The sequence below is a fragment of the Panthera onca genome, chromosome B4, assembly GCF_046562875.1.
Source record: "Panthera onca isolate mPanOnc1 chromosome B4, mPanOnc1 haplotype 2, whole genome shotgun sequence".
NCBI classification, from domain to species: Eukaryota; Metazoa; Chordata; class Mammalia; order Carnivora; family Felidae; genus Panthera; species Panthera onca.
This window is the reverse complement of record NC_138345.1, coordinates 134540180-134567468: the sequence shown is the minus strand read 5'-3', so window position 1 is coordinate 134567468 and position 27289 is coordinate 134540180. Positions and strand designations below refer to the sequence as shown.

General features: G+C 53.6%; 1 protein-coding gene across 5 annotated transcripts; it reads right to left on the bottom strand.

Moving 5' to 3' along the window:
• Positions 1-160: 160 nt before the first annotated feature.
• SEPTIN3 (septin 3) lies at positions 161-27289 on the bottom strand. 5 transcript variants are annotated; one of them, XM_060656200.3, is made up of 13 exons: positions 27141-27289; positions 22564-23896; positions 15717-15908; positions 11758-11886; positions 11239-11320; positions 10013-10150; positions 8523-8640; positions 7571-7666; positions 5869-5968; positions 4090-4141; positions 3705-3798; positions 1947-1992; positions 161-1282 (listed from the first exon to the last, which is right to left on the bottom strand). In XM_060656200.3, exons 2-13 carry the CDS (start codon positions 23864-23866, stop codon positions 1209-1211), a joined length of 2424 nt encoding a protein of 807 aa, XP_060512183.3. In that variant the 5' UTR covers positions 23867-23896; positions 27141-27289; the 3' UTR covers positions 161-1208. The 5 variants fall into 5 exon arrangements, with proteins under 5 accessions (XP_060512183.3, XP_060512184.3, XP_060512185.3 ...); XM_060656201.3 differs by having other exon boundaries at positions 5869-5965; XM_060656202.3 differs by lacking the exon at positions 1947-1992.

Here is a 27289-nt window from a genome sequence, read left to right as displayed (position 1 = left end):
CAAATGAAGAAAAACTGGACTCACAAAATGTTTTCCATCTATAATTTCTGTGGCTACTTCTTACCAAGATGGTCCCTATCTCACCCTCCGCCCATGGGTGAGATGATGTAATGGCTAATTTGGCCAAGGAGTGAGCACAAATGAGACACAGGCCAGGCAGTTATTGTTCAAACAGCAATGTTTAGTTGTACAACACATAAAGTCTAGCAACATTTACACAACCAGTTTGAGTGTCTGTTGGCTTGCTTTCAATTGGGAAATTTAACCATAATGTCACCAAAAGGTTGGCTGGGACTGGTAACATTTAAGAAATGGGTCGTTCTTGCATCCCCTAGGCTTGGGCCTCTTGCTCCGTCAGGACTTAGTTGTAGATGAATGGCCCACAAGTCACCAGCCTTTGAGAAAGTAGTGTCCAGGTGGAGATGGTCGGGGTGGGTGGGTGGGGGAGGGGATCCCATAAAGACACAGTATGTGGGGCAGTGGCAGCCAACATTCGCAAACATTCATGCATCTGATGGGGGGCTCTGCCCTCCAGTGGGCATTTTCCACTAGCCTACAGTGACCGACTGTGGCCAGGCTAATTCATTCCTCACATTAACAGGGTGGAGGCGGGGATAGGAGTAGTCGGGGTAGGTGGGAAGGGATCCCTCTTATTGCTAAGTGGACAGAAGGGTGGGTTTTTTTTTCTCCCTAGAGTTCCCGTTCTATTGGGTTCTGGAATTTTCTGTTAAGTTCTTTTTTTTTGTTTTTTTGTTTTGTTTTGTTTTGTTTTAAGTTTGAGGATAAGGAAGGCAATTCCAGAAATGTCTCTTCAGGAAAACCACTCTTCCTAAGTGGCTGCATTATGGGGGCAGGTGTGTGTGTGTGTGTGTGTGTGTGTGTGTGTGTGTGTGAGACTGCATCCTGGGCCAGCCACAAGTGGTGATTTTTTTAAGTGACCCTAGCCCTTGCTCCCCCCACATCTGTAGTGACCCATCATTATAAATAAGCTTTAGGCAATGAAGGAGACACCCTTGTCCCACACTGGGGCTCACACAGCTGACATCAACAAACCTGACAAGCAGAAAAGTTGCTTTCTTGACCCTTGAAGGAAGCCAAGAGGAGCTCATGCAGATGAACGGGCAGGGAGCAATGCCATTTCTCTTGGAGATGGTTACAAGTAGCTGGTATGGATTTGCAAGGGCAGAAGGAGCTCCTGATGAGTTCTTTCACCCTACGGATGGGCTGGGACCGGCTGACACGGACGATGGAGGAGGGCAGTGCTGGCGAGAGCTCCGTTCCACTGGGAGGAGAGGGGGTGGTTTGGATAAATGGAGGAAGCCACTGTCCTAAGGAGGCAGCTTGGCCCCTCCAACCTGCTGAGAGCTGAGGGGGGGCTGTGGTGGTGGGCTGGGCAAGCACGGCACTAAAAAGGCCACAGCCCCGCAGCAATAACAGCTGGGAGGGATGGAGGGAGAAGCAGCACTTGGAATGGCCTTCATTCAGCAGTGGGGCAGGGGGTGGCTGGCACGGGTGGAAGGACAGTGCCCAGGAGGCCTTCTCCCTGCAGGGGGGTTGAGAACGGTTGAGGGTGTGGAGACCAGCAGCTGGCAGCAGACACATAAAACGGCTTCTCCGGGGAGGCTGAGATCATGGCTTAGGGGTGGCCAAGCACCATTCCGTACTCAACCTCTCCAACGCCCACCACCCCCGCCAGACCTCCCCCTGCTAGTCCTAGGTGGCCAGTCCCACGTCTGCATTCACGACTGCCTGCTGTATACACCAGGGATCCCTCTTCCATTGACATGGAACCACCTCTGGGCTTTAACCCTGCTGCTGTTCTAGGCTGACAGGTGCTTACCCTGGAAGAATTTTGTGGGTGGGGGAGGACATGTATGGGATTGGTAAAGAGCCTCCAGGAAAGATTGAGACCATAGGTTTTCGGTCACTGGTTTGGGGTCACCCACCTCTTTCTCCTGGTCCACCAAATCTTGGTCTGTGTTTTCCTAGCACCTGAGTGACAAGAGACTATAAATGCTGGGATTTGTAGTGGACCAGTAAAACACCTAGGGCTGGACCAGGAGATGGAACAGGAGGTTGTATGAGGTTATTGTAAACTGTAGCAGTTGGTGTTTTCCCTTACCTAAGGCTACATTGTTTCCCCAGCCCCAAGTTTCAGCCACCTTCCAAACTAAAGGAGAAAGAGTAATTTGTGAACTAAACAGGGGAGATATATGCATTGATAAATACAGGGCTGAGGGCAAGGCAAGAAAAGGCTAACTGTATGTGGGTATGGTTAGGAATGTCTACAGGGGTCAGGAAGGGGAATCAGGGAAAAGCAGAGAAAGACAGACAGACCGACAGACATGCACAGTGCAAGAGAACGGAAAAGAAGTCAAAAGGGAGTCAAGCATATATGGGAAGTGAGTAGCAGAGAAGCCAGCGTTAAGGAGGAAGAATCCTGATGGGGAAAACGGAGGTGCCGTTTAAAATTGGTCTCTGAAGCCAAACCACTGAGAAAGGCAAAGATCGTGTATCGCTCTTAAAACCTGTTGAGGCTCAAGTCTTCTAGAACTTAACGCCTAAGGAAAGACTGTCTCACTTGACCAGCACATGTGCTTTTGAGCCAGATACTGGGAACTACGTAACTCGTTGTTTCCTCCTTTGCCTGGGCCAACACGCAGTCATTGTGCGCGCCAGAAACTTTCTTTCCCACTCCTCCCTGTGGATCTGATTTCTCTCGTAATTTCGGTTTGTACTGTCACGTGCCTTGGCTGTGATTTTATTTTAAGGTGGCCTAAAGTCATTTTTGAAAGTAGACTGGGCATAAATCCTAAATATAGAAATGTAGCTAAAGTGGATTAGACTCAAAGCAATTGAAAGAAGTCAGAGAGGGGCAGGATGAAAGAATGAGGGCAGGGGGAGAAAGGGAGAAAATGGGAGGAGAGGTGAGTGAGGCGAGGCACGTGTGCAAAGCAGCAGTCTGCAACCACGACAGACAGTGACAGGTGGTGGGGTTTGGACAGTGAAGGCAACACAGACTCAAGGGTAGAGCTCTCTTCTCCACCTCTGGGCACTAAATTTTTCTGCAGGAACCCCGCTCCGGTCTACCCTGCTCTCCCTTGACCTTCCCTCCCCTAGGCAGTCCTAGCCTCACCCTAGACTGCCACCCCCCACCCCCCACCCCCGCCAGGTCCAGCTCCGAAGCTGTCCTCAGAGAGTCTCTGCAGTTCCAGTTTGTGGGCGGGTTCAGAGATAAGAAAGAGTTACCTGTGGCTCACCTGCTCCCCATCATTTTTAAATGAAACCTCCCCTAGACCTCTTGAGTGAGGCACACGGCTTTGTTCTGGGACACAAGGAAAGGAGACAGATAATGGACAGCCATGGAGGAACCAAACTTACAAGGGACTTTCCAGGGAGGGCAGTGAAAATACCTCACCCCTGCACATGTATACACACGCGTGCACACACACACACACTCTCTCTCTCTCTCTCTCTCTCTCTCTCTCTCTCTCACACACACACACACACACACACACACACACACACACACACTGTAGACAAACTCCACAAACACCAGACAGGCCTGGGGGACAGAGTAGAAAGGAAGAAGGTGGGTGGTGGTGGTACCGGGATGTGTGTGTGGAGAAGTGGGTATGTGTGATGATATAGAGAAAGGGTCGTCATGGGTTACTGTCGTGGCTTTCCTCTGTGTCCACGCTCACCGGAGGGAGGCCTCCGTTGTCATTAAGCCGCTTGGCCCTGTAGGTCTCATAGTGGATGTTGTGTGTCACTTCCTTGAGGTCCTGGAGGTGGGTCCTGAAGGACAAAGGGTGAGAAGAGAGAGGGATGTGATGAAGGGTGGGAAGAGGAAGAGACTGACCCACATCCGAGGTTAACATGTCACTTCCATGGCCTGGCCCCAGTGACTGGGACCCATGCCAGAGAGCTAATGATACTTCTTCAGCCCCTTTGCTTCATGATGGGAGCTGGAATGGGGGCAGAGAGCTCTGTCAGAGAATCCCGGAGATGGAGGAAGTAGATCTGAACCGATGGCCTCCTGACCCCAAATAAATAAACCTGCCATCCAAGGGAAGGGGTGCATCTCACCTGATGACGAAGTCTCGAAGCAGGGCAAACTCACAGTGGTTGAGGTTTTCCACTGTGAACAAAACAAAACATGTGGTCACTTCACTAATGTAGCAACACCCAGCAGATGAACTTCTGTTCAGATCATGTTGGCATTTAGGAGGGAGCCACAGGACACATAATGTATTGTAAGCCTTCCAGAGGTTTGCTCATCCTGGCACTTCCGTGCATGGGATTTTATTCATTGAACAAATATTTATTTATTTATTTTTAAGTAGGCTTCATGCCCAGCATGGAGCCCAACGTGGGGCCTGAACTCATGACCCTGAGATCAAGACGCAAGCTGAGACCCAGAGTCAGACGCTTAACCCACTGAGCCACCCAGGTGCCCCTGAACAAATATTTATTGAGCAGCTACAATAATACGATACTATTCTAGACTCTGTGAAATAACAGCTAATAGGGACAATTTTATTTCCCACTTTACAGGAAAGGAAACTAACACACAGAGGGTCTAAAAATCTGCCCAAGACCTAAGACACAATTCCTATCCTTAAGGAGCTTATAACCTGATTGGAAGACAGTAACACACACAGCAAATAACTATCGACCCATCTTAAAAAGGTGATGCACTACATGATGAATCTAATTCAATACAGATTGAGTACCTACTACCTGCAAATCACTTGCCAAGGACTATGGGGGCAGAAGGGAATTAAGACATGAACCCTCTAGTCCCACAATCTAATGGACAAGACAGACATTCTCATGAAAAGATTCCAATTCAAAAAAAAAAAAAATAAATAAAATAAAATAAAATAAATAAATAAATAAATAAATAAATAAATAAAAGATTCCAATTCAAGGGGCGCCTGGGTGGCTCAGTCGGTCGAGCATCCGACTTCGGCTCAGGTCATGATCTCATGGTCTGTGAGTTCGAGCCCCGCGTCGGGCTCTGTGCCGACGGCTCGCAGCCTGGAGCCTGCTTCCAATTCTGTGTCTCCCTCTCTCTCTGCCCCTCCCCCGCTCATGCTCTGTCTCTCTCTCTCTGTCAAAGATAAATAAACGTTTAAAAAAAAAAGATTCCAATTCAAGGCAGTGAGAAAATGATATTTAAAAAAAAAAAAAATCCCAACACAGGGCCATAGGCAAATGAGAGACAATGTGGTACAATGAGATGAACTTGGTTTGGAAAATGGAATAAATTCAGTTGTGGAATTGAAATCTGGGTCTGAAGTCCCAGTTTCACCCCTAACAAGTCATGTGATCTTGGCCAAGACCCTTAACCTGTCTGAGACTCAAGGCCCTCAGAAGCTCATGTTCTGAGAACAGTCACATCACCCTGCTCCCTGCAGAAGGTTATCACATTGAAAGAGATCGCTAATGCAATTCTTTGAAAACTTTCAGAATCGCTATTGACCTTCTAGAGGCCCCGTCCATTCATAACAAAATGAAAATGGCCACATCTGAACCACCCTTCAGCAGTCTGTCGGCTCATGTCCCCTTTCATGTGAAAACCTTTCTCTGGCTTTTTCAGTGCTCATTAACCTCTCTATGCTCTCGACTCCTTTGACACACGAGTCAAAGTCAGCGTCTCCCAGTCAGGTGCTAACTTGGCCTTTAATCACTTCCTGCCTCTGAGATTCATCTTCTCAATTAGACAGTAAGCTCCTTACGGCAGGGTCTGGCTGGCATTCAGTTTACATCTTACGTGCCAGGACAGCGCCCTGAACTATAGATGCTTAATAAATAAGCGTAATTGACCAGCAACCAGTTTTTCAAGAAGATGCATTGGATTACCTTCAATGATCCCCCAGGGAGTTTTTCTGCCGAGGACCCGCTTGCCATTCACTTGGTACTCCTTGTCGCTGCCCACCACAGCGAAAGGCATGCTCTCCTGCTGACAAACCACACACATGTGCACGTCAACCTCCTGTGTCGTCTGGGCCTCCAAGGACGGCATAGAGTCTTGGGCCTCTACCCTGGAACTGCACATTTCTGATGCTCATCCAGCGATCCCACTGATGGCAAGGGGCAAGGGCAAGGCTCTTGTCTCCTGAAAAGGAGTCTGAAGTCCTGGGTCCAACCCCTGATTGCACCCCTACCTGGCTGGTTCACCTCGGTAAGTTGGCCTTCCTTCACCAGGAGAACGCTTTGTACTTTTTATTGCTTTAATGCGTTTGGTTTGGCTTGGAACAACTCTGCGAGCTAAGAGAGGATAGAAAGACCTCTCTGAAGTGATACCTACCCATCTGACAACCACGTAACTGATGCTTCACGCTACCTCGCGTGAAACCTACTGGCAGAAGCCCACGTCCGCTGACCTCTCAGAGCTCCAAGGCCACTGTCTGATGTTTGTGGGCCCCTCCGCTCCCCCAGATGGGCTGAATGTTCACCAAGACAGCCGTTTGTTCCCAAATCTGTTTGCCTGATGTGTCCTTGTTACTGGACAAATGAACTATTATGGAAGCTGAGGACGTATGACCGTGGAGAGTTGTTTCTCTGAAACGTGAGTTTCACAAAGACCTGATAAAGGTGAGCTGTGCTTGTCCTAAGATTGAACTTATTCTCAAAGAAGCAGCCTTGTCTCAATATGGAAAGAATGCTTAATGAATGGGACGTATACGTTTTATTTTCACTTAATCATTTAGTGAAATATTTCCTTAAAAACACTGAGGATTTGTAGGCATCGTTTTTTAAATGATTTCTTCACTTTGATGGGCTTTTCCAATTAACCTGTACGTGTCTCAGCTATATCAGGTAAGGGGCTTCTGGTAGATTATTCACCCTTAACCCAGGAGGAGACACAAGACCATAGCAAGTAAATGATCTGTCTTAGGTCACAGTGGTTAGTAGAAAAGCCCAGACGAGAACTCATGATTATGATGTAAAGTCCCAGAATTGTAGAAGTTTGACATTGAAAGGGACCACGGACATCACATGAAGCCTTAGCATCCCCAGGAGACACCCCAGGGACTGCTGAGAAGACAGTGCTCTGTGCCTGTGTCGCTGAGCCAGAGCAGCTCTGTTTTCATGTTTCATATACAGAAGGTCTGTCTGATGTTTCATTTTTTAAAACGGTTCCTCTAGGGGAAAGAAAGCCTCTAAGCCACTCACTTAGCCTGGGCCCTGCACTTTATGGAGGGGACACTGAGGCAGAGCTCTGACTAGAGCATAGACACCTTGGACCCCAGCCTGATGCTCTTCCTGTCCATGCCCTTCCATCAACCACACCCTGGTTTTGCCAGGCCCTCCGGGGAAAGAACTTTTTGGGTGGCCTGGGATGGACACGAACTTTGGCTTTCTGGGAGCAAAGTTCACAGTCCCGGCAAGGGCCCCAGTCCTCATCCTGTCCCATGTCACTTCTGGTCTGGGTCAGGAGAGGTGGGGCAGAGAGTATGAAAGGGGAAAAGCAGGTGGAAAGACAGGAGGGGTACACGGTCCACATCCCACTGGTAACAAGGGGGGCATTTGTGTGATGAACAGAGCCCGAGGCACCCACCCGGATTTTGTCATTCTCCGTCTTGTCCTCCAAATCCTCATCAAATTCCTTCTGTGGGTAGAACTCGATGCCATTTACTTCAAGCTCCTTTCGAACCTAGGGGCAAGGAAGAGAAGCAAGGTAGCCAAGTGTCAGGATAATGCGGGGAGGGGGTGGGGTACGCTCACACAGGTGTGAGTGTGTGTGTGTGTGTGTGTGCACGTGTGTGCTGAAGTCAGAGGGATGAATCAGCCTTTGCTAATCCAGTCATCTTCGAACTCCAAGGCCCTGAGCAGCAGGAAGATCCTAATAAACATGAGCCCCAGTCATACAGCCACTACAGCCCAGCCTGAGCTGAGGAACAGTCTGGGGGTGCAGCTTGCTCATCGCAGGGTCCATAAGATTAGGATTTAGACAAGCTGAGTACAGATTCCACATATTCCTGTTTGCAGGGAAGAGAAGTGGGGCTCCCACCCCAAGCCTATAGGTCTGCCCTCTCCCCAAGCTCGACTTATGTCTCACCTCCTCCAGGAAGCCACCCAGGACTTCTTCAGTGGTCTACCTGATTGTAATTTTTTTGAAGGGAGCAATGTCTTTATACTTCACCCACATGCCCCTACCTCCAACCCCATGCATCCAGCACAGGGAGGAGCTTACAGAAGACACTAATAAACACTAGCGGGAAGTTAATTAGTTTAGCCCTTCAAGCAAGCTAACATCGAGGAGTGGTCTCTCACGTGTATGGTGGTTTATGTATTCAGCGGTCTCTGCCAGTAAGTTTGGTGGCTGGGAAGAAGGCAGCCTGAGGCTGCAAACTTCTCTGTGTCCACAGACACTGTCAGCCCAGCTTCTTTAATGGCTAAACAGGAGCTGGGTGGGAAGGGGGGGTTGTATAATAATCAAGGAGAGGACATGGTTTGGACCAGAGGAGGGGGAAGGGTGGGGACAGGAAAAGGAGGAGGGGCCTTCTCACCCTTTGCTTGAATTCAGACTTCTCCTCCAGGGTCATGGTGTCAGCCTTAGCAATGACAGGGATGATGTTCACAACTTTGCTGAGGTGTTTCATGAACTCCAGATCGAGAGGTCGTAAGCTGGGGCCCAGAGAAGGTGGGGTGTCAGAGCCACCTTGCCCTCCCCCACTCAGCCACTGCCACCACTCCGGGGCCACCCTCGGGACAGAGGGACTGGGCCGGGAAAACTGGCTGAGGCCAAGGGGCTGCTCCCTCTCCTGACAGCCTGCGGAACAGACTCCAAGTCTCTGCCCCCACTTGGACCACCATCTCCCTTTCTCTTCCAGTCCTGCCCTACTCACACTGCTCCTTCAGAACAGCTTGCCTGCCGTGGGGATCTTTTTCTTCTGGGAACAGCTGTGGACTGTCGTCTCTGCCTATGTGTCCTTGGGTCACGGTTACTTGTTTATCTTATTCTGCTAATGGGACAGCACTTTTTTGTTGTTGTTGTTAAGTAATCTCCATGCCCAGTGTGGGGCTGGAAGTCACAGCCCTGAGATCAAGAGTCACGTGTTCCGCCTGGGGCTCCAGGCGCCCCCAGGACCGCACTTTTTCATGGGCCTTCTCCCAGCCCGCACTTAGTCCTGCAGGGGCCCAGCTGGGGACCTTGGCTCTCCTCATTCTGAGGGCCCAGCTCCCCCGAGGCTCTGGGGCCCCAGTCTGGCTCTAGTTCACAGTCTTGGGGACTTACTAAGTCAGGCTGTCTGCTGGCTTGCTCTGACCTTGGGTCCACATTCCAGGGAAGGAGAAAGCAAACCTTTTTATTGAGTCCCTGGGCCCCACCCTCAAACACCTGCTGACTACCTGGTTCCCCCAAACCTGGGGGTCTGCCTTGCCTGTGTCGTCCTCCCAAGAACTGAACTCTGGCCCAGCAGACGGGCTCAGTACTAAGCTATGGAAGGAATGCCTGCGTGCCCACTTGGATCTCTCTATCCCAGGTCCACACTCCTTTATCGTGCTGTCCCATCTGCGACTCACAACTGGACTTCCCAGCATGCTCTGCTCGTTGCCAGCCTTCATCTCTAGACATGCTGGGCTGGCCACCCACCAAATGCCTACAGCGGGGTCCCACACCCACCCCAAACACCCACCCCAATTCAACAACCCTGCCTGCTCCCATCTTACTCGTCTGCTGCCCATCCCCCACCCCCAGCCTTGGGCAAAGCAGAGATCTACTGAATAAGCGAGGAGCCCTCTGTGTTCACATGTCGACCCCTCTCTGCTGGCACAGTTGTGCTAGAACACCAGTGGGCAGCATGGGGGGCTGGTGTTGGTCAGCTTTACTCTCCTGGTAAGAAAGTCAGCCTTCTTGGGGGGAAGTCTAGGGGATCACAGGGCCATGACTACACTGGGGCTCATCCGGGGCCCCAGCTCAATTCAGGGATTAGTTATCCACTGGAGAATGATGCAAACCAGAGCTAGGTGTGGCCATGGGCATGGGACTGGTACATACGAGTGTCCTGTGGGGGAGATAAAGTAGAGGCAGCAGTGGACACGAGTGTCAGGGATGCGTTTCTTCCTGGCGATGTTGACCTCCTCCTTCAGGAACTTCTCATACTGTTCATTGATGTACTTCTCGATGGGCTCCCAGCTGGGGGGTGGGAAGAAAGCAGACGGATGTCCCAGAGAGACAGGACTTGGGGGCTCACCTTAGACATGGTCAGGCAGCAGGGCCCTCACATCCCTCTCGTTTCTACCTCCCCTGGGGGGGGCCTGGGGTGGGTTGCCCACCCTCCCTCAGGCTCCCACGGACGGCTTTCCTCATCAGCAAGGCTAGAACCCCCATGGAGACCCGGTCCTCTGACTGGGCCAGAGGATCCTGCAGAACCCCGTCCCACTCTTTCAGAAAGCAACACACACTCTCCCCACCTCCATTCCTTATTAGCTGGGAGGCTCTGAGGAAGTCTCTACCTTCCCTGAGGCTGTTTGCTCACAAGTAAAATGGGAGGACCCACGGCTGCCTAGAGGCACGCACAAGAACAGAGGTTTGGACCTTAACATAGCAATGGCATACAGAAAATATTCAACGTGGCAACAACTCATTACCCTGACTGCTGCCAATGTTACGATCACCTTTCTCCTTCAAGGAGCATTCAAAACACCAGGAAAGAGGACAATGGGTCACTTTTCCAAGAAGGTTCCAAGCTGTGCTGTCCAGTGGCCCTGCCTATCCATGGCAGAACCCAGCTCCCTCACAGAGGAACAATGGTCTCCATCCCTATCTGGGAGCAAACTTCTGCCTGGAACTTCCCATCTACATTCTGCACAGCCCTCCTTGGCTGCATACGCACTGCAGCTTTGCTCGGTGAAGTCCCAGAAGCTCTCTCCTCATAGACATGGCCCACCCTCCTCTCTTCTTCAGGGCTAAGACATTGCCCACAGGCCAAGCTCTGCCACAGCCTTCAGGTCAACCTACCACCGCTCCCCTTGTTCTGTCCACCCTGCCCTTCGGCCACCTGTAGGTAACCCCATAGCCCAAATTCCTTCTGCACAGGCCTCCCACCAGAGCCTCTTCCCTCGCCTCTTTATAAAGCCCCTCTGCGGTCCGTTAGTAAGCCTTCCCACTTAACCCCTCGGCATGAAGGGTACAGATGGCTCTCGATGGGAATGAATCTGAACCGTGTTCAGCGTCTTCCTTGCAGAGTCTTTAGGGCAGAAATCTCACAGGCAGACATATACCAGTTTTCGTTGTTGATCTGGTCTCCGAAGCCCGGGGTATCGATGACCGTCAGCTTCATTTTGACCCCGCCTTCCTCTATCACTGGGGGGGGGGGGGGGGGGGGGGTGAACAGAGAAGACACCAGGGAGGTCACTCTTCCAGCTGATGCCGGGTACCCTGCTTCCTACCGGTCAGGGAGACCCAGGCTCCTTCCTTCCTTCCTCAGGACCAATTACTGGAAAAGTCGAGTTCTGGGTCTTCCCACCTCCATAGCTCTATTCACGCTGTTCCCTGCACCTGCCGGGCCCTCCCTGCTTCTTTCTGCTTGTCTAAATCCCACCCTCGTTTTATCATCCAGCTCGAGCTCCACCTCTTTCCTTTTTAATCCCCCCCCTCCCTTTTCTAGCCAAGGAGTTGGCTTCACAGACTTCAGACCTCTGTTCTCTTCTGTCTTGAGATTGCCTTTCATTTGCCCGTCTCTCCCTCTCTGGCAGAGACCCTTCTGAACAGCGGCCACAGGGGTCCTGCCCGGTCCTCACCGTGCCCAATAGCTTTGATCTCCACAGTCTTGGGGATCTTCTCCTCCCGGTTCCAGCTGGAGGCCTTGCGGCTCACCTGGGATTTGAAGAGCGTGTTGACCAGCGTTGACTTGCCCAGTCCGCTCTGACCTGCCACAAGACAGGAGGAGGGTGACACGGTGGGGAAGACCCGTGTCCACCTCCTGAGCAGGCCATCTCTCCCATGAGCCTACAGAATTCTAGAGCCTTGATCCAGGCCATGCCCCCAGTTCATCATTCACTGGGGGCAAAGGACTGAGTGGGAGAGAAGGCAGGTGGGAACAGTTCCCTGGTACTGGAGGGGGACTTGGGACATCAGTTGAATTCCACATTCTTTCCTCCTTTCCAGAGTTCCAGGACCACTGGGAAGGGGGAAACCCGCTGTATTTGTCTAGTGTAGTGACATTCTGTTTTGTTTCTGCTCCACTCACGTTTTTAGTCTTTAATAATCTAAATGTCACGGCGGAACTCCTTGGCCCTCTGATACTGCCTCAGTGCATACGTAACATCTGCTAGCAAAATTTGCCTTTGAATCCCACAGCCCTGTGAATCCCATGGCAGAGCTCTCTTTATCCCCAGCTGAAGTGCTCCTAGAGAGATTAGCCCCCACCTAATAAAATATGTGCAAGGTAGGGCACCTGGGTGGCTCAGTCGGTTGAGCGTCCGACTTCAGCTCAGGTCACGATCTCGCGGTTCATGAGTTTGAGCCCTGATCGGGCTCCGTGCTGACAGCTCAGAGCCTGGAGCTTGCTTTAGATTCTGTGTCCCCTCTCTCTGCCCCTCCTCCCAGGCTCGCTCACTCTCTCTCTTTCTCTCTCTCTCTCTCTCTCAAAAATAAATAAACATTAAAAAAATTTTTTTTAAGTCACATGCTCTACTGACTGAGCCAATCAGGCACCCCATTTTGACCTGTTTTACACACATCGTGCAACAGCAGATTTCATTCCAAGGAGGAGTTTTGCAACTAAAGGGTACTTGAAAACCACTGGCCCAAGCCGTGCTCCTCAAACTTTTTTTCTTTTAATTTTTTTTACATTTTTTTTTTTTTTTTTGAGAGACATAGAGAGACAGAGCACAAGTTGGGAAGGGGCAGAGAGAGAAGGAGACACACAGAACCTGAAGCAGGCTCCAGGCTCCAACTTGTCAGCACAGAGCCCGACGCGGGGCTTGAACCCACAAACCATGAGATCATGACCTGAGCCAAAGTCAGACGCCCAACTGACTGAGCCACCCAGGTGCCCCCGTGCTCCTCAAACTTTTACACACACAAGGATCACACAAGCAGGCCCTGCAAACTGCTGAATGGTGTCAGCATCGCCTGGACGCTTGAAATGCAGGGTCCCGGGCCCCGCCCCAGCCCTATGATTCAAAATCTGCACTTAGGCAGGACTTCCAGATGAATCATGTGCACAGTAAAGTCAGAAGTGCCGGCCTGGGGGCCCCCGGGTGGCTCAGTCGGTTATGTGTCTGACTCTTGATTTCGGCTCAGGTCATGATCTCACGGTTTGTGGGTTCGAGACCCGCGTCGGCCCTGTACTGACAGTGCGGAACCTGTTTGGGGATCTTCTCTCTCCCTCTCTCTCTGCCCCTCGCCTGCTCGCACTCAGGTACATGCTCTCTCCCTCAAAAAAATAAATTTTTTTAAAAAATTTTGAAAAGAAGTGCTGATCTAGGGCATCCCTGTGGTATATGCGGAAAAGGACCAGGCTGGGGGGGGAAGAGCCTAAAGCTCCAGACCCAACTGTGTTCCTTCCCTGAACACCTTGGACTGGCCGCGTTTGCTCCCCTGGTTTCTTTACCGACAACGCGGTGGCAAGCGGGGGAGCTGATGAGACCAGAGATAGCAAAGAAGCTGCATTTCTCATTCTAGCTGCTCAATCGGCAGTAGCCACCAAGACCCATATGTTAAAAAGACTACCCGTCAGCTCAGTCCTGAACGTGAGCCATGGCTGATCGGCAGCGTCTCTCCCCACGGCGCGGATGAAGAAGCAGCCCATGTAGCCTGTACGTCTCTCTCATTCCTGGTCTGGTTGTTTTCTGAGGTCTCTTGCTCACTAAGTACTCTTGAGTGCCAAGTGCTGTGCCAGAATTGGAGGTGGAGAGGTGAACAAGACATCATCCTTACCCTCAAGAAGCCATTTAGCATGAGGAAGACCAAAACATAGTAAGCAGGAGGTTACGGTATGTCACAATAATTGCTATGAAAGAGATAGCCCCGGGGCATTATAGCAGCAAACTGGAGGGAATGTAATCCAGTTTTTCTGCAATCGAGGACTTCTAGGTACAAGCAACAACGAAGCTGAAACCTGCAGAGTAACTTTGAAAGACCCAGGAGAAGCTGGAAGGGAGTTCTAAACAGAGGGAAAGGCATAGTCAAAGGCTCAGAGGCAGGGAAGAGCACAGCAGAGTCCAGGAAAACTTTCCTCACAAGCGAGGAGGAGAACGCCAGGCTGGAGGTGGTAACAGATGAGTGGAAAGGTAGCACCCAGACCAGGCTAGGAGTTTAAGTCCTTAAATCTACTGAAGGGTTTTAAGTAGGCTGGGTGACCTGAGGAGTTCTGCAGGTTGGAAAAATTATTCAGTCACTGATGGATAATGGAGTGAAGCAAAAGGAAGACAGAGGACCAGGAGGGTCACTGCCCCTCAAAGTGTGGCCTGGGGGCCGAGGTCCATGAACCATTTGCTACTCATTCTAGAGATAAGAAATTTGCACCAGAAAGTAAATTGACCTTAACACGAAGCACACTGTTTAGTTCAGTTGATGGGGCATTTTTCCATTTTTTTTTAACATTTATTTTTGGGAGACAGAAAGAGACAGAGCACAAGCAGGGGAGGGGCAGAGAGAGAGGGAGACCCAGAATCCGAAGCAGGCTCCAGGCTCCCAGCTGTCAGCACAGAGCCCGATGCGGGCCTCGAACCCACGAACAGCGAGATCATGACCTGAGCCAAAGTCAGACACTTAACCAACTGAGCCACCCAGGCGCCCTTCAGTTGATGTTTTTTATAGCAAGACTTGTCAGATGATTTAAACTCCAGCCAGCCCCTTATCTCTGAGCAGCACTGAGTCCAGTGGCTGTGGCAATCCAGGTGGGAGACCTAGTTCAACAAAGAGTGGTCACAGTGGAGATGGAAAGAAGTCGACAGACCTAAGGGAGATTCACAAGGCAAAACTGACAGGTCTTGATGACCGATTGGACTGGGGGAGAAAGGAGAAAGAAAGATGATGCCCAGGTCCCTGTTTCAGCAACTGAGTGAATGTCCTACTGATATCAGGCAAGGGTCCCTTCCTGCTCTTACATTCTGTGACCCAGCGACACTACTCAGTGACCAATCAATGTCCTGGAAATTCTCTTTAAACCTTAAAGTACTACAAAAGAGCAGAAACAAGACCACCCTCGGGGTGCCTGGGTGGCTTAGTCAATTGAGTGTCTGACTTTGGCTCAGGTCGTGATCTCGTGGTTCGTGAGTTCCAGCCCTGCATGGAGCTCGCTGCTGTCAGCGTAGAGGCTGCTTCGGATCCTCTGTCTCCCTCTCTCTCTGGCTCTCCCCAGCTCATGCCTGCTCTCTCTCACTCTCACTCTCAAAAATAAATAAACACTAAAAAAAAGAGTAAGATCACCCTCTATCTGACACCAGCGGGAAAGGACACTGACGATTTCCCCACGCCACACACCTGAAAACAGGCTGAGCGTGCCTAAGAGGCTGCCTGTGTCCATCCACCCATGACGGGGCCAGGCTGACAATCCCCCCAAAGTTTCCACCCCTGGATCAACTAGTCTTGAGAAGAGGCTTAAGCTTTCGTGATCAGCATCGTGAAATCTTTCCTCCCGGAAAAAGCTCATCCTAAGGAAGCCAGGGCTGAGGCCAATCCTAGGGAAAGAAACAGGATCCTCAGCGCTGCCCGCCACCGTGGCCTCCAGCGACCCCATTGCCTTTCATACCGACCACCATGATGTTGAAGTCGAAACCAGTCTTCATGGTCTTCTTGCGCATCTGCTCGATGATGGTGTCGATGCCAATGTAGCCCAGCAGGTTTGAGTTGATGCTAACGGGTTTCATGGGCACTGCCGGCTTAGGCCTGGGCTCCGGCACCAGCTCTGACATGGCTGCGTCCGTCCTGGCCTCCGGGAGCCCTGCAGAGCCAAGGTGGGAGAAGTGGGCTGGAGGCAAACAGAAGTCGCACAGAAGCTACGGTATTGTTCTGTTGATACAGAATTACAAAGAGTTGGGACTGGAAGGGACCTCAGGTGTCACCCAGTGTGGGCACCTCATTTCACAGAGAGAGCGAGGTCCAGGGGGAAAGGCCTTCCCTAAGACACAGAGCAAGTCAGATGCGAGACTGGGATCAGTGCCCAACCTCTCCAGCCGCTGGGGCACTGTCTTGTGCACTCGCTGCTCCAAAGCATGTCTGTGTGTCCAGTCCTAGGCTTCTCCACCTTGGTCCTGTTGACATTTGGGGCTGGATAATTATTGCGGGGGGCTGTCCCGTGCACTGTAGGGTGTTTGGTGGCATCCCTGACGTCAGGTGTGACAACCAAAAATATCCCTAGACAGTGCCAAACGTCTCCCGGGGGTAGCATAACCCTAGTGGCGAACCACCAGTCTAGAAGATATTTGGGGTTATTCTGACCTGACTCATGCCTCCTCAGATAAAGTGCTAAGACCTTTGAGGATACTGAACCTAACATCTATTAACTGTCCCTGACCTCAGTGGCTCTGTCTTTTAGAAGCAAATAGGGTTACCCCCTCACACCGCAGGAGTACCACCCCTGCCCCCAGCTTCCGTGTCCCCTCTGTTCCATGAGCACCACCGCAAAGTAGGGGTGTCTGTGCCCTGAGGGGTCCCAGACATCATCCTAGCCATAGTTTTAAATCTGTGGAAGGAATAAGTCTCCCCTTTCAACCAGTGGGAAGAGGATGAGACGCAGCCAGATTGGAGCAGTCACTTGCCTAAGATGACGTAGTGTGTTCATGGGATGGTGGGTAGCAAAGAAAGAGGAGGCTGAGGACACAGCCCTTCTCTAGGAGGGAAAGGCCAACATCCCTCCGGGTCTGGCAGATCACAGGTATGTTCACACACAAGAGAAATCTGTGTGTTTCCTTGCAGGACCAATGTCTACCAGGGTAGGCTTCAGTATCGAGCAACTCCATTTTCCCATCCATAAAATGGGTACGTGTGGTACAGCGGAACGAGCCTGGCCCTGCTACTTGCCAGACGTGTGGACTTGGGCAAATCATCCCCTCCCACACCCCCACTGCCCCCGTGAGCCTGCTTCCCCATCTGGAAACTGGACAGGATCATGATTAAGGCTGTGGTGAGCATCGCATGAACCATGATGCCTAGAAGCCCCCAGCACAGTGCCTCACACTCACTCCCAGACCCTCTTGCCCCCTGCCCCTTTCAAGTTCACCAGCTTGTCAGCAGGGCAAAATGAAGTGGGGCGTGTGAAAGCAATGCTAATTACACAGCATAGTTATTGGACTCCACGCTCCCTTAAGGACCTCTTCCAGCTTTGCCCTTCTGGAATCCTGTGGTTCCTGCAGATTTCTCAGGCTCACAGGGAGAACCGACGGAGCAGCAGATGGGCAAGAGGGGGGTGGGGGGACAGGAGTGCCTCCCTCCCCCACCCCCAGACTCAGCCAGGAGTCTGTTCTCGTACCCCCACCACCTGGCCCTTCCACCAGCCCTGGCAAGACTCTCCCTCCCAATGGGAAACTGTTCTTTCCTCGTCACTCCCGGGCGCAGCCAAATCTGACAAAGCCTGGGGACCTCCCCAGGGCCTGGCGTGGCTCCCTCCTACCTCCTGGGAAGCTGTTGCCAGCCAGGCGGCTCCAGGCAGCAGCAAGATTGGTTCAGCCCTGCAGCAGCTGACTCTCACAGCCTGGCCTGCTCCTCCACTCGCTGCACGTGGCTCCCAGGCCCCCATTCCGCACACCTGCACTGGAGGCCATGCCCCACTTTCCCTGCCCAGCTGCTCCCACGGCTGGCCCAGGCCCCTTCCCTCATGCCTCTACAGCTAAGCCCATTCGGTCTCACAACCTATGTTCTGAGACAGATCCATCCGGGGGCGGCTGGGGGTGCGGGTGGGTCTGTTCTACCAACTTGGAAAGTGAGTCTTGTATTTCTTCAAGGGGGATTTTGTTAGTATCCTTGTAAAGTGTGTGCCCTTAACTATGGCCTGCTCTGCTCTGGCCCGTCCATGGCAGCATTCGAAAAGAGCATTCCCAAAAGACAGACCCTGGTGCCAAGAAGGGGCCGCCTACCAGATTCCCGGGCAACTTCTAGGACCACCAAGCACCTACTAGCCCCCGTGGGCACACCGTATAGAGCACCTGATGGCATGTTACCTCTCTCAACCACATGCCAATCACATGCCAGCCACATGCTAACAACAACGCATCTTCCACGAGTACCGCAAACGTGTGGCGGGTCACTATGCCACGACCTTTGCTGGACGACCCTTCCCCACCCCAGCCTGTGGCCGACTCCTACTCTGTCTTCACCATTGTGCTCAAGGGCTACCTCTGGGACAACCTCTGCTTTCCTCCCTGAAATGGGCGCCCCTGTTCAGTGCTTCCTTGTCCCCCCTGAATACCCTGTATTCATCACGTTCATTCTTTCCCTCCATCCCTTCCAGGACATTTCATATGCTGCCAAATGGGAGCCTACTCCAGCCAACCCGAGACTTAATACCAAAGAGAATTTTGGACCCCAAACAAGGACCTTGCCCCTGAGGGTCCATCGTCTGCTGAGGGTGCCCGACAGCTCCCAGGAACAGGACAAACACTGCTCTGGAGTTGAATTCTATAGCTCCATCCTCTGCGTGGACAGCTCCCTTGGTCCCACCATGCCAACCCCAGATGGGCAGCTGGCCCAGGCTTGACTCCCACCTGGATGACCCCTGTGAGCTCAGTTGTCTCCTCAGGAAAATGGGCATAGTACCTACCTTGCTGGGTTGCTGTGAGCGTTATAAAAAGCATGGACATAAATTACCTGGCACTGAACGTAGGTTAGTTCCCACCCTTCTTCAGGGAAGAGGCCATGTCCCACTGATCTCTGTGCCTCATTGAAACTAGCATAACACAGGCACTCAGCAATGAATGAATGAATGAATGCCTCACAGGGAGACACCTGTCATTTCAGAACCATCACCTTTCTTCTCCCTCACATGCTGTTCCCTTCGAAGAGCAGCTGACCCCCCAGCCAGCAAATGGCTCCTGTGTCGGCCACAGTCAAAGGGGTAGACTCTGTTAAGAGAGACCCTCTCCCTCCCCTGCAACAAGGATGGGGGGAGGGGTTCCCCAAAAGTGGGAAGAGCTCAGGATGAAGGTGACAGGACATAGTTCAAGTGCCATCCTGCCTAGATGGTCCCTGGGTTCCTCCTAAGCTCCCAGCTCTCCGGGGGTTTCTGGAGAGGAAGAGGAGCTGTCAGCACCCCCCACCCTCCGACCCCCCTCCAGGAGCCACCTGCCCCATCGATGCTCTGGGAGAGGCATTGTCCACCTGACTCAGCTTTGAGTCCCCCACAGAAACAGCACCCCCCTCCCCAATGCCAAGCAAGGACCCTGGTGCTTTCTTTTACAGACAAACAAATGGCTTTGTCTTTGTCTGGCCCGGGGACCCCACCCCTCTGTTGGGAAGGTGGCAGCAGGGGGAGGGGATCTTTCCAGAACAGCACCTGCCTGGGGGGCGACGGGGTTGAAGGGTCTCTCCCTCCCTTCCTGAACTGGAATCTTCCCCTGTTCCCAGCCCTAGCAGCCTTCAAGACCCCACCCGCACTGGCAGAGGCAATTCCAGACCGCCCCAGCTCCAGCCCCGCTCCCAGAAAACGAATCACAGAAGATATCTTAGTCCTTTCCCATTCACAGTTGCAAAGGGCCCTGGGACACCCCCTTCCCCCATTCCCAGGCCTCTGGAGGCCAATGAGTTCCCTTGGAGACCACCAGCTGTCTCAGTGCCTCTGCCTGTCTCAGTGTGCGCCTGTGTGTGGGGGAAGGGTCTCTGTGTCAGAGTACAGGTCTCCCATCTGGCTGTAGGTGGCCCTGATAACCTGTGCGTGGTGTGCGTGTCTTGGTGTGCTCTAGCGTGGGGCTTTCTGTGTGCGTCTGGGTCCCCGCTTGTGTGTCCGTGGATCTCTGCATCTCCCCGCGATCCCGTGTGTGCATTTCCTCGGGCACGTATATCTCGGGGTGTGTGCCACCGTGTGTGCGTGTGTCCGTGCATATGTCACCGTGCGTGGGCTCCTCGGCGCATCAACCCTCCCTCTGGCAGCACCTCCAGCCGGGCTTTCCGGGGCCGCAGCCTCCTCCCAGCGGGCGCCGGTGGCCCGGCCGGCCGCCCTACCTTTGGACATGAATCCTCCTTTGTCTCTGTTCCTCCCGGGAGATGCTCAGGGCGCGGGGCTGCAAGGCTGAGCGGGGCGCGGGCTCCTCCTGGGCAGAGCGGCCCCCGCAGCCGGGCCTCGCCCCTCCGCGCTCTCCGCCCACCCGCCCGGCCCGCGGCCCGGCCGCGCCGTCCCTGCGCCCCGCGCCGCCGCGCCCGCCCCGGACCTCGCTTCGGCTCGCTCGGCGCCGCGCTGCCCCTGCCCGCGCACACGGATGCCGCCGCCGCCGCCGCCGCCGCTGCCACCCGCACCACGTGACCCGCGCGCCTGTCGGCTCCGCCGAGGGCCCCTCCCCCTCCCACTGCGCCCGCGCCCGCACCCGCGCTCCCCCAGCCCGCACGCGGGAGCGGGTACCGGGTTCCGGCTGCGGGCGACGGGAGGGGGAGAGGGTGGCGCGCGGGTCGCTATGCCTGCAACTCGGGATGCCTGGCCGGGGGACGTGCCCGCATCCCAGTCCCGAGCCCCGCCCGCCCCGCCCCATCCCGCTCCCGGCCTCTTACCCTCCGGGCTGGGGCGGGGCGGGGGGCGCCGGGGACCGGTGGCTGCGGCGAGCGGGCGATGCGCGCGCGAGTCACGCGGTCAGTGGGGATGCTGCGCGGGCTCAGCGCGCTTCTGCCCAGGCGCGGGCGCCTGCGGAGCCCTGAGTCAGGGGCCCGGGTTCCAGGCCCGGCTTGGGGATGGTGAGCCCTGTGACCTTGAACTGGGCAGGAACTTTCCTGAGCCTCCATTTATCCATCAGGAAAAAAAAAAGGTCATGCATTCAGTCACCATTAATGGACAGTGCAGTGCCAGGCCCTGGGGGCCACAGGGACGAAGATGACCATTCTAGTTCCAGCGGGGGAGACAGGAAAGCTGGACTGTCCTAATGGAGAGGGCAGGGGGTACGCATAGGGTACTCCGGTGGGCATCCCGGGGAGAGAGGGATTTTGGAAGAGCTCATGGGGAAGCTGGGGGCCAAGACAGGAAGGCAAATAAATGCTGGTGGGAGGGAAGGGAAGGGCACTCTGTGGATAGGAGCAGCAGACGTGAGCAGACCCAGAGCGGTAAGCAGCATGGTGCCATGGACACCGCCGCTCCTGATGCAGCCAAAGCAGAGAACATTCCAGGTGGAAATATAGAGCTAGAGGCTGGAGAAGTCCGAAGTCTTGGAAGCCAGGCTAAGGAGCTGGACTTTTGAGGGAAGCCAATGAAAGTGCTGCCATCGAATATGTGAGTCCCTATGGCAGTTGCATGGAGGACTGAGAGCCCTGGGGGAGGTGGGGGAGCAGGAGGGAGCTGTGGCATCACAGGGGCAGAGGGTTGGAGCGGAGGGGGTAGACAGCCAAGTACCGAGGAGGTAGATCAACAAACTTGGAAATAGACTGGTTGGGTGAAGGAGAGCAAAAGATAATGAAGAGGAAGAAACCCAGGCTTCTAGGGTGCCGGTGCTTGTAGCTGAGAGAGTGGTATCAGGGAGCAGGGTCCGTTCAGGAAGAAATGGGCCGTCAGGGTTGAGGGGCCCCACTGGAAGACCAGGGCCTGGGAGAGCTGCCCCAGACTGAATGTATGGGGCAAGATGAGGAGGGTCTGGCTTCCCAGAGACCCAGTTAAGGCACTGACGGATGGGATGCTTTCCAAGCTCCAGAATCTGAGCCTGTGCAATGTTGGGAATGTTGGGATGGCCCAAAGAAGAATTCCAAGATCTGGGTTCCCACTAGCTTATTGCCACCAACCAGCTGCATGACTTTGGGCGTGTCACATCCTCTCTGAGACCAAATGATCGTCTAGCCCTTGTGTTGGCCTACTTAAAGCTCTGTGCAGGACTTGCATACGTACAAGTCTCCAGCTTACCTTTTGGACTAAAGGGCTAGGGGTAAGGGATCAAGGAAGAGCATGCCGGGTGAGGCACCTTTCGAGCAACAGATAGCTTCTTGGAAGGCTGAATGTGCATGAGTTAGAAGGTCTCAGGTGAGGTCACTGCTCACATTGAGAGGAGCACTGTAGTGATGGCTTTTGGACAAATCACCACTTCCTGACGTGCTGGTCTGTATTTTCCTGCAGGTGGTTTGCTTTTAAAGCTGGACTCACCTACAGATCACCTGACTCCTCCAGCTCTTCAGGGAACAAAGAAACAACCATGGAAGATACCAAAGGAAGGACCCCGCGTAATTCCTCCTCCACAAGTTACCCCTGTACACTTTTCCTTCTGGTGACTTCGCTCTACCTCACCTCTGATTGGCAGGTTGGGACCCAGCTCAGAGTGCATCCCCTGTGTTCTGCCCGTCAATCTCATTCCCCTTGCCCCCAGCACATTCGTCTCTGACCTTAGTTCCACCTCCTTTTCCTGACGTGTCCACCTCTTGGCCAATAGATCCTGACCCCCTACGGCAGCCCACCGCATCCCCAGCCAAGCTCTTTGCATTACCTTTGGTTTCTCTGGCTAGGTCCAGCATGATGGGCTCTGTGGTCCCATCGGTCACAGCATCCGCAGTAGCACGGTCCGGGGCTGGGTCTGTGCTTCTGCTTGGTATCAGTGGGTAGGTGGCTGATGTGGTCAGGTTAATGACTCTGTCCAGTGTGGTCTCCCCCGTGGCTGTGCCCAGCTTGCTTGTGTCCAAAGCAAAAGAATCTGTAGTTATGTCTAGCTTGGCTGTGTTCGCTCTAGCCAGAGCCATGGCTGTGTCTGTCCTGGTGGTGCCCAGCTTGACTGCACCTGGTACCACCAAATCCATGGCTGCACCCCCTGTGGTTGTATCTGACTTGGCTGTGCCTGCTGTAGCTATGGCTTTGCCCAGCTTCTCTGGGTCTGGGGTTACCAAATCCATGACCGTGCCCGACTCGGTTGTGCCTTCTGTAGCAAAGTCCGCGGCTGTGCCCAGCTTGGTATCCAGAGCAGGGAACTCTGTGCCTGTATCCACTGTGGATGTGCTTGGTGCGGCCAGATTGATAGTCAAACTAGGCTTGTTGGTGACCATTGTAGTGACATGTCTGACTATGCCTGGCCTGGTTGTGTCCAGAGGAGCCAAATCCATGGCTGTCGCAGGACCCATGGTGGAGGTGGCCCTTTGGAGATGCAGCTGGGGTCTCGGGATACCCCTGGACCGGGGCTTGCCTCTTCCTGGAGAAGTTCTGGTAGTCACGTGGGCAGCCACTGGGAGAGGGTGTTTCTGACCCACTGGGCCTGGCCCTGCAGGGCCTGGTGATTTCTGGGCTAACCGGGATTGAAATGGCAGGGCCAGGTAGGAACTCACCAGGGGCTTCTCCACTATGGGCATCCTGCTGGGCTTGGCCAATCCTGGGTTCCCTGGGCCCTCAGAGTGGACTCTGCCCCCTGGCACTAGGGAGACAGATCGTGAGGCTGGGGTGGGCAGCCTCCCTCCTCCATGGGTGGCAGCCTCCCTGCCCGGGGCGGGCAGCTCTTCCCAGTGAGAAGGCAGGGGGCCCAAGGGCCATGCCTGGCTGTTCTGACGGAGTGTTAAGGAGGTGGAGCTGAGTTTCCGGGGCTTGGTCTCCGGTGAGGACACACTCCAGCCTCCGGCTCCCGGGCCCGGTCGGCTGGAAGCCTGTGGGATGTGGCTCTGAGGGAAGGCGTCCAGATGGATCGTTTTCCTGAGGACGGGGATGAGGGGTGACACCCCTCCAGGGAGCTTTGAGGAGCGGGCAGGGCGCCCCAGCAGGTGGCTGCGGGAGAGGGAGTCTCCAGGGCTGGGGGCTCCGTGCTGCTGCATCTCAAAGCTGCGATCCTTGCAGGTCTTCCCCTGAGGCAACCAACAGAGAGAGGAGGCCAAGCAGGGGTGAGGTGCTCAGCTTGCATTTCTTGGATTCCTAGTTAATAAAGAGCATGAAAACTTCTTTGCTAAGTAGCAGGCTAAGTTTTAGTTGCTGGCGTTTGCCAGGGTCTTAGGAAACAAGACGCTATTTTATAATGTAAAATATTTAAGTTAGGTGAAATGTTATAGAGTAATTGTTCGTTAAAACACGATTACCATTTTAATATTATCTAGCCACTAAGGTATGAAATAGTTTCAAAAATTGTTCGGTTTGTAATTGAAAAAAAATGGGCAAATATATATGTATATATATAAAGCGTAACTCTAAATAGAATTTTTAAACAATGAGAAAACAGAAATATATTACAAGAAGTACATTTACAAGAAAACTTGTGGGGTGCCTGGGTGGCTCAGTCGGTTAAGTGTCCGACTTCGGCTCAGGGCATGATCTCACGGTTCGTGAGTTCGAGCGCTGCGTCAGGCTCTGTGCTCACAGCTCAGAATCTGGAGCCTGTTTCAGATTCTGTGTCTCCCTCTCTCTCTGCCCCTCCCCTGCTCACACTCTTGTCTCTCTCTCAAAAGCAAACATTAAAAGAAAGAAAGAGGGGCGCCTGGGTGGCGCAGTCGGTTAAGCGTCCGACTTCAGCCAGGTCACGATCTCGCGGTCCGTGAGTTCGAGCCCCGCGTCAGGCTCTGGGCTGATGGCTCGGAGCCTGGAGCCTGTTTCCGATTCTGTGTCTCCCTCTCTCTCTGCCCCTCCCCCGTTCATGCTCTGTCTCTCTCTGTCCCAAAAATAAATAAAAAACGTTGAAAAAAAAAAATTTAAAAAAAAAAAAAATAAAATAAAAGAAAGAAAGAAAACTTGTAATATATCAAGCTATAAAAATTATGGGATCCTCAGTGGCTTGGGTTTTATACTAATTATCAAAAATACAGATATCTAAAGGTTAAAAAAAAAAAAAGCACTACCAGTCTTGGGGCCTTGGTCTGAAGGGGCCTTGTTCAGGGACCCTGCAGGAGGGCAGTGGTTATTGGGAGCCTGTCTACCTGTCTTTTTCAGGAGGGGCCAGAGTGCTCTGGGTTCCCACCCCTGGCAACCAAAATAGGAGTCCAGGCATCCAGGTAGGAGGCCGAGGGATGACCCATTTGGCTTGGAAACGGAGTCTGCCTCTGGGGCTTCCGCCCAGAACCAGGAAAAAGCCCCTGGCTACTGGAGCCAGAATTTGCTGGAGCTGCAGAGGAGCCTGGTGAAGGTGAGGCTGGGGAGGTGAAGAGGCAAGTGCTCGCGGGAGGAGGCTTGTCCAGTAAACAGGCCACAGTCCCTGGCCCGGGGAGAAACCTACCATCCCCAGCGGTGCCAGGCAGTGAAGCAGGCAGGACTAAGCTGGAGGTGAGCTTTGGACCAAGCATTAGCTCAGTGTTGGGCCTCAGAGGAGGAAGGTTGGACCAAGGGGTTGTTCACACCAAAGACCCAAAGGTGAGGGTGTGGCATCTTCCTGAAAATCCACTGTGGGAGTCCTAGGCTGTAGGGGGTGGGACGGTGGTGCAGGGAATAGAAACCACGGGTGCAGTGAAGACCAAGCCAGGCCACAAGGATGCTCAGCCCTGGAAGATGACCTCGTCAGATCTGCTGGTGGGAACAGTCACTCCCATGCAGTATGACAGAGGGATCAGAGGGGAACAGAAGTGGAGGCCAGGAGAATGGCAGGGACACTGTTGAAACTCCACGTCTGGGGGTGGGGCTGGAGAAGGCTGCCCAGCCCAGGGATGGAAGTGACAAACCACCTGGAGGTGGGGAGAGGTGGAGGTCAAGGACCGTGGCAGGTAGTCTGTGTGGACGAGCCATTCCCCAAGGTGGGCTCCAAGGCCCCCAGATGGCCAGCCTGTACACACCCTGGGCTCCATCCAACTTACCTGTTGTAACAAAGTTGTTTCTATTGCTTTCTTTTTTTTATGTTTTATTTCTTTTTGAGAGCAAGAGAGACAGAGCACGAGCGGGGGCAGGGGCAGAGAGAGAGGGAGACACAGAATCTGAAACAGGCTCCGGGCTCTGAGCGGCCAGCACAGAGCCCAATGCGGGGTTTGAACTCACAGCCCTCCAGATCATGACCTGAGCCGAAGTCAAACGCTTAACCGCTTAACCGACTGAGCCACCCAGGCTCCCCTCTCTTGCTTTCAACACAGCAGGCGGGGCAGGCCGGTGCTGGCAGGAGGAGTTCTCAGGAGCGCGCACTGACCCTAACGCCAGGTCCCTAAAGTCTGCAGCAAGGGATCTTCTCATCCCTCACAGTGACACTCCAGCCCCTCTCCAGCCACATATTTGTACCCAAGACTGTGTCAGCCTCCGTCACTCCCCACTGAGCACGTCCCTCAGGCCTGCTCTCCTTCCCTTGTTCACAACCACACATACCTGGACACACGCACGTATACCCTGCACTTCACCCCAAACGTCTACCCTCAGTGTGCACGCCCACACAGAGACAGCAGGCCTGGGGATCGGATTTCTGAGGTCCATTTAGTCCAGTGTCACCAGATCCCCACCCCTCGCTGAGTCTACACTCCTGTCATCTATCCCTTGGTCCTATGCCACCCACTCCCCCAAACACGCACACATAAATACCCACCTACCTTGATCAGAGGACAAGAAAAGTCCAGTGCTCCTCAGTCTGGGAAGCTGAGGCTGGTACAAGCCTCTCACCTCCCCTGTGCCCAGACTCTGGCCAGTGTGACCAGCTCAGGGGCCTCTTCCCTCTGGCCCCCTCATGGGCCTCCACTCAGCGCCCAGGCCATAGTCCCCAGGCCTAGGGCCCAGCTCTCTCCTGACCTGTCCCACCAGCTACGTCCCAGCGGAGCTGGCTCTGGGGCAGGGAGGGGCTGGTTTCTCAGCAGTGGGCGTCAGTGAATGGCTGCTCTGAGCCTCTGGAATCCTGAAGGGCCATGGGAGGCTCCTAATGGCCAGGCTGGGCTGCCCTGGACTCAAGGCCACCTGCAGGGGGGTGGGAGGGGGTGGGGGGGGGGTGGGGGGATGGCGCCCCGCTGCCTGGCCTCCCCAAACCAATAGTAATGAGGATGATGGTGCTAATAATGCTGCCATTTACTGAACACTTACTATACTCCAAACACTGTGCCAGGGCTGGGCAGGAGCTCACAGTCTGCTTAGGAAGATGGGGACGTAGACAGGTCCTTACGGTAACACCGCAGAGATGGTGGGTGACATCTTTCCAGCACTCACCCTGAGCCAGGAAGTAGGCTAAGCATTCTCCTGGCATCTCCTGTAATCTCCGCCTCGTCACCTGCTTTTTGCTGATGAGCGCACCACAGCCCACACAATGCTGTGAGGTCAGGTCGATTTCCCTGTGTATTGCTCTCCGTAGTGAGTGA

What these genes read in the sequence shown, in the direction of transcription:
- SEPTIN3 (XM_060656200.3), bottom strand. Translation starts at nt 23,866, where the DNA reads ATGCAGCAGCACGGAGCCCCCAGCCCTGGAGACTCCCTCTCCCGCAGC. An exon ending in CAGATCAACAACGAAAACTG is followed by an intron (nt 10,151 to 11,238) that starts GTATATGTCTGC and finishes CCCACCCCCCAG; the next exon opens with CTGGGAGCCCATCGAGAAGT. An exon ending in TCCCTGGGGGATCATTGAAG is followed by an intron (nt 4,142 to 5,868) that starts GTAATCCAATGC and finishes TTTTGTTCACAG; the next exon opens with TGGAAAACCTCAACCACTGT.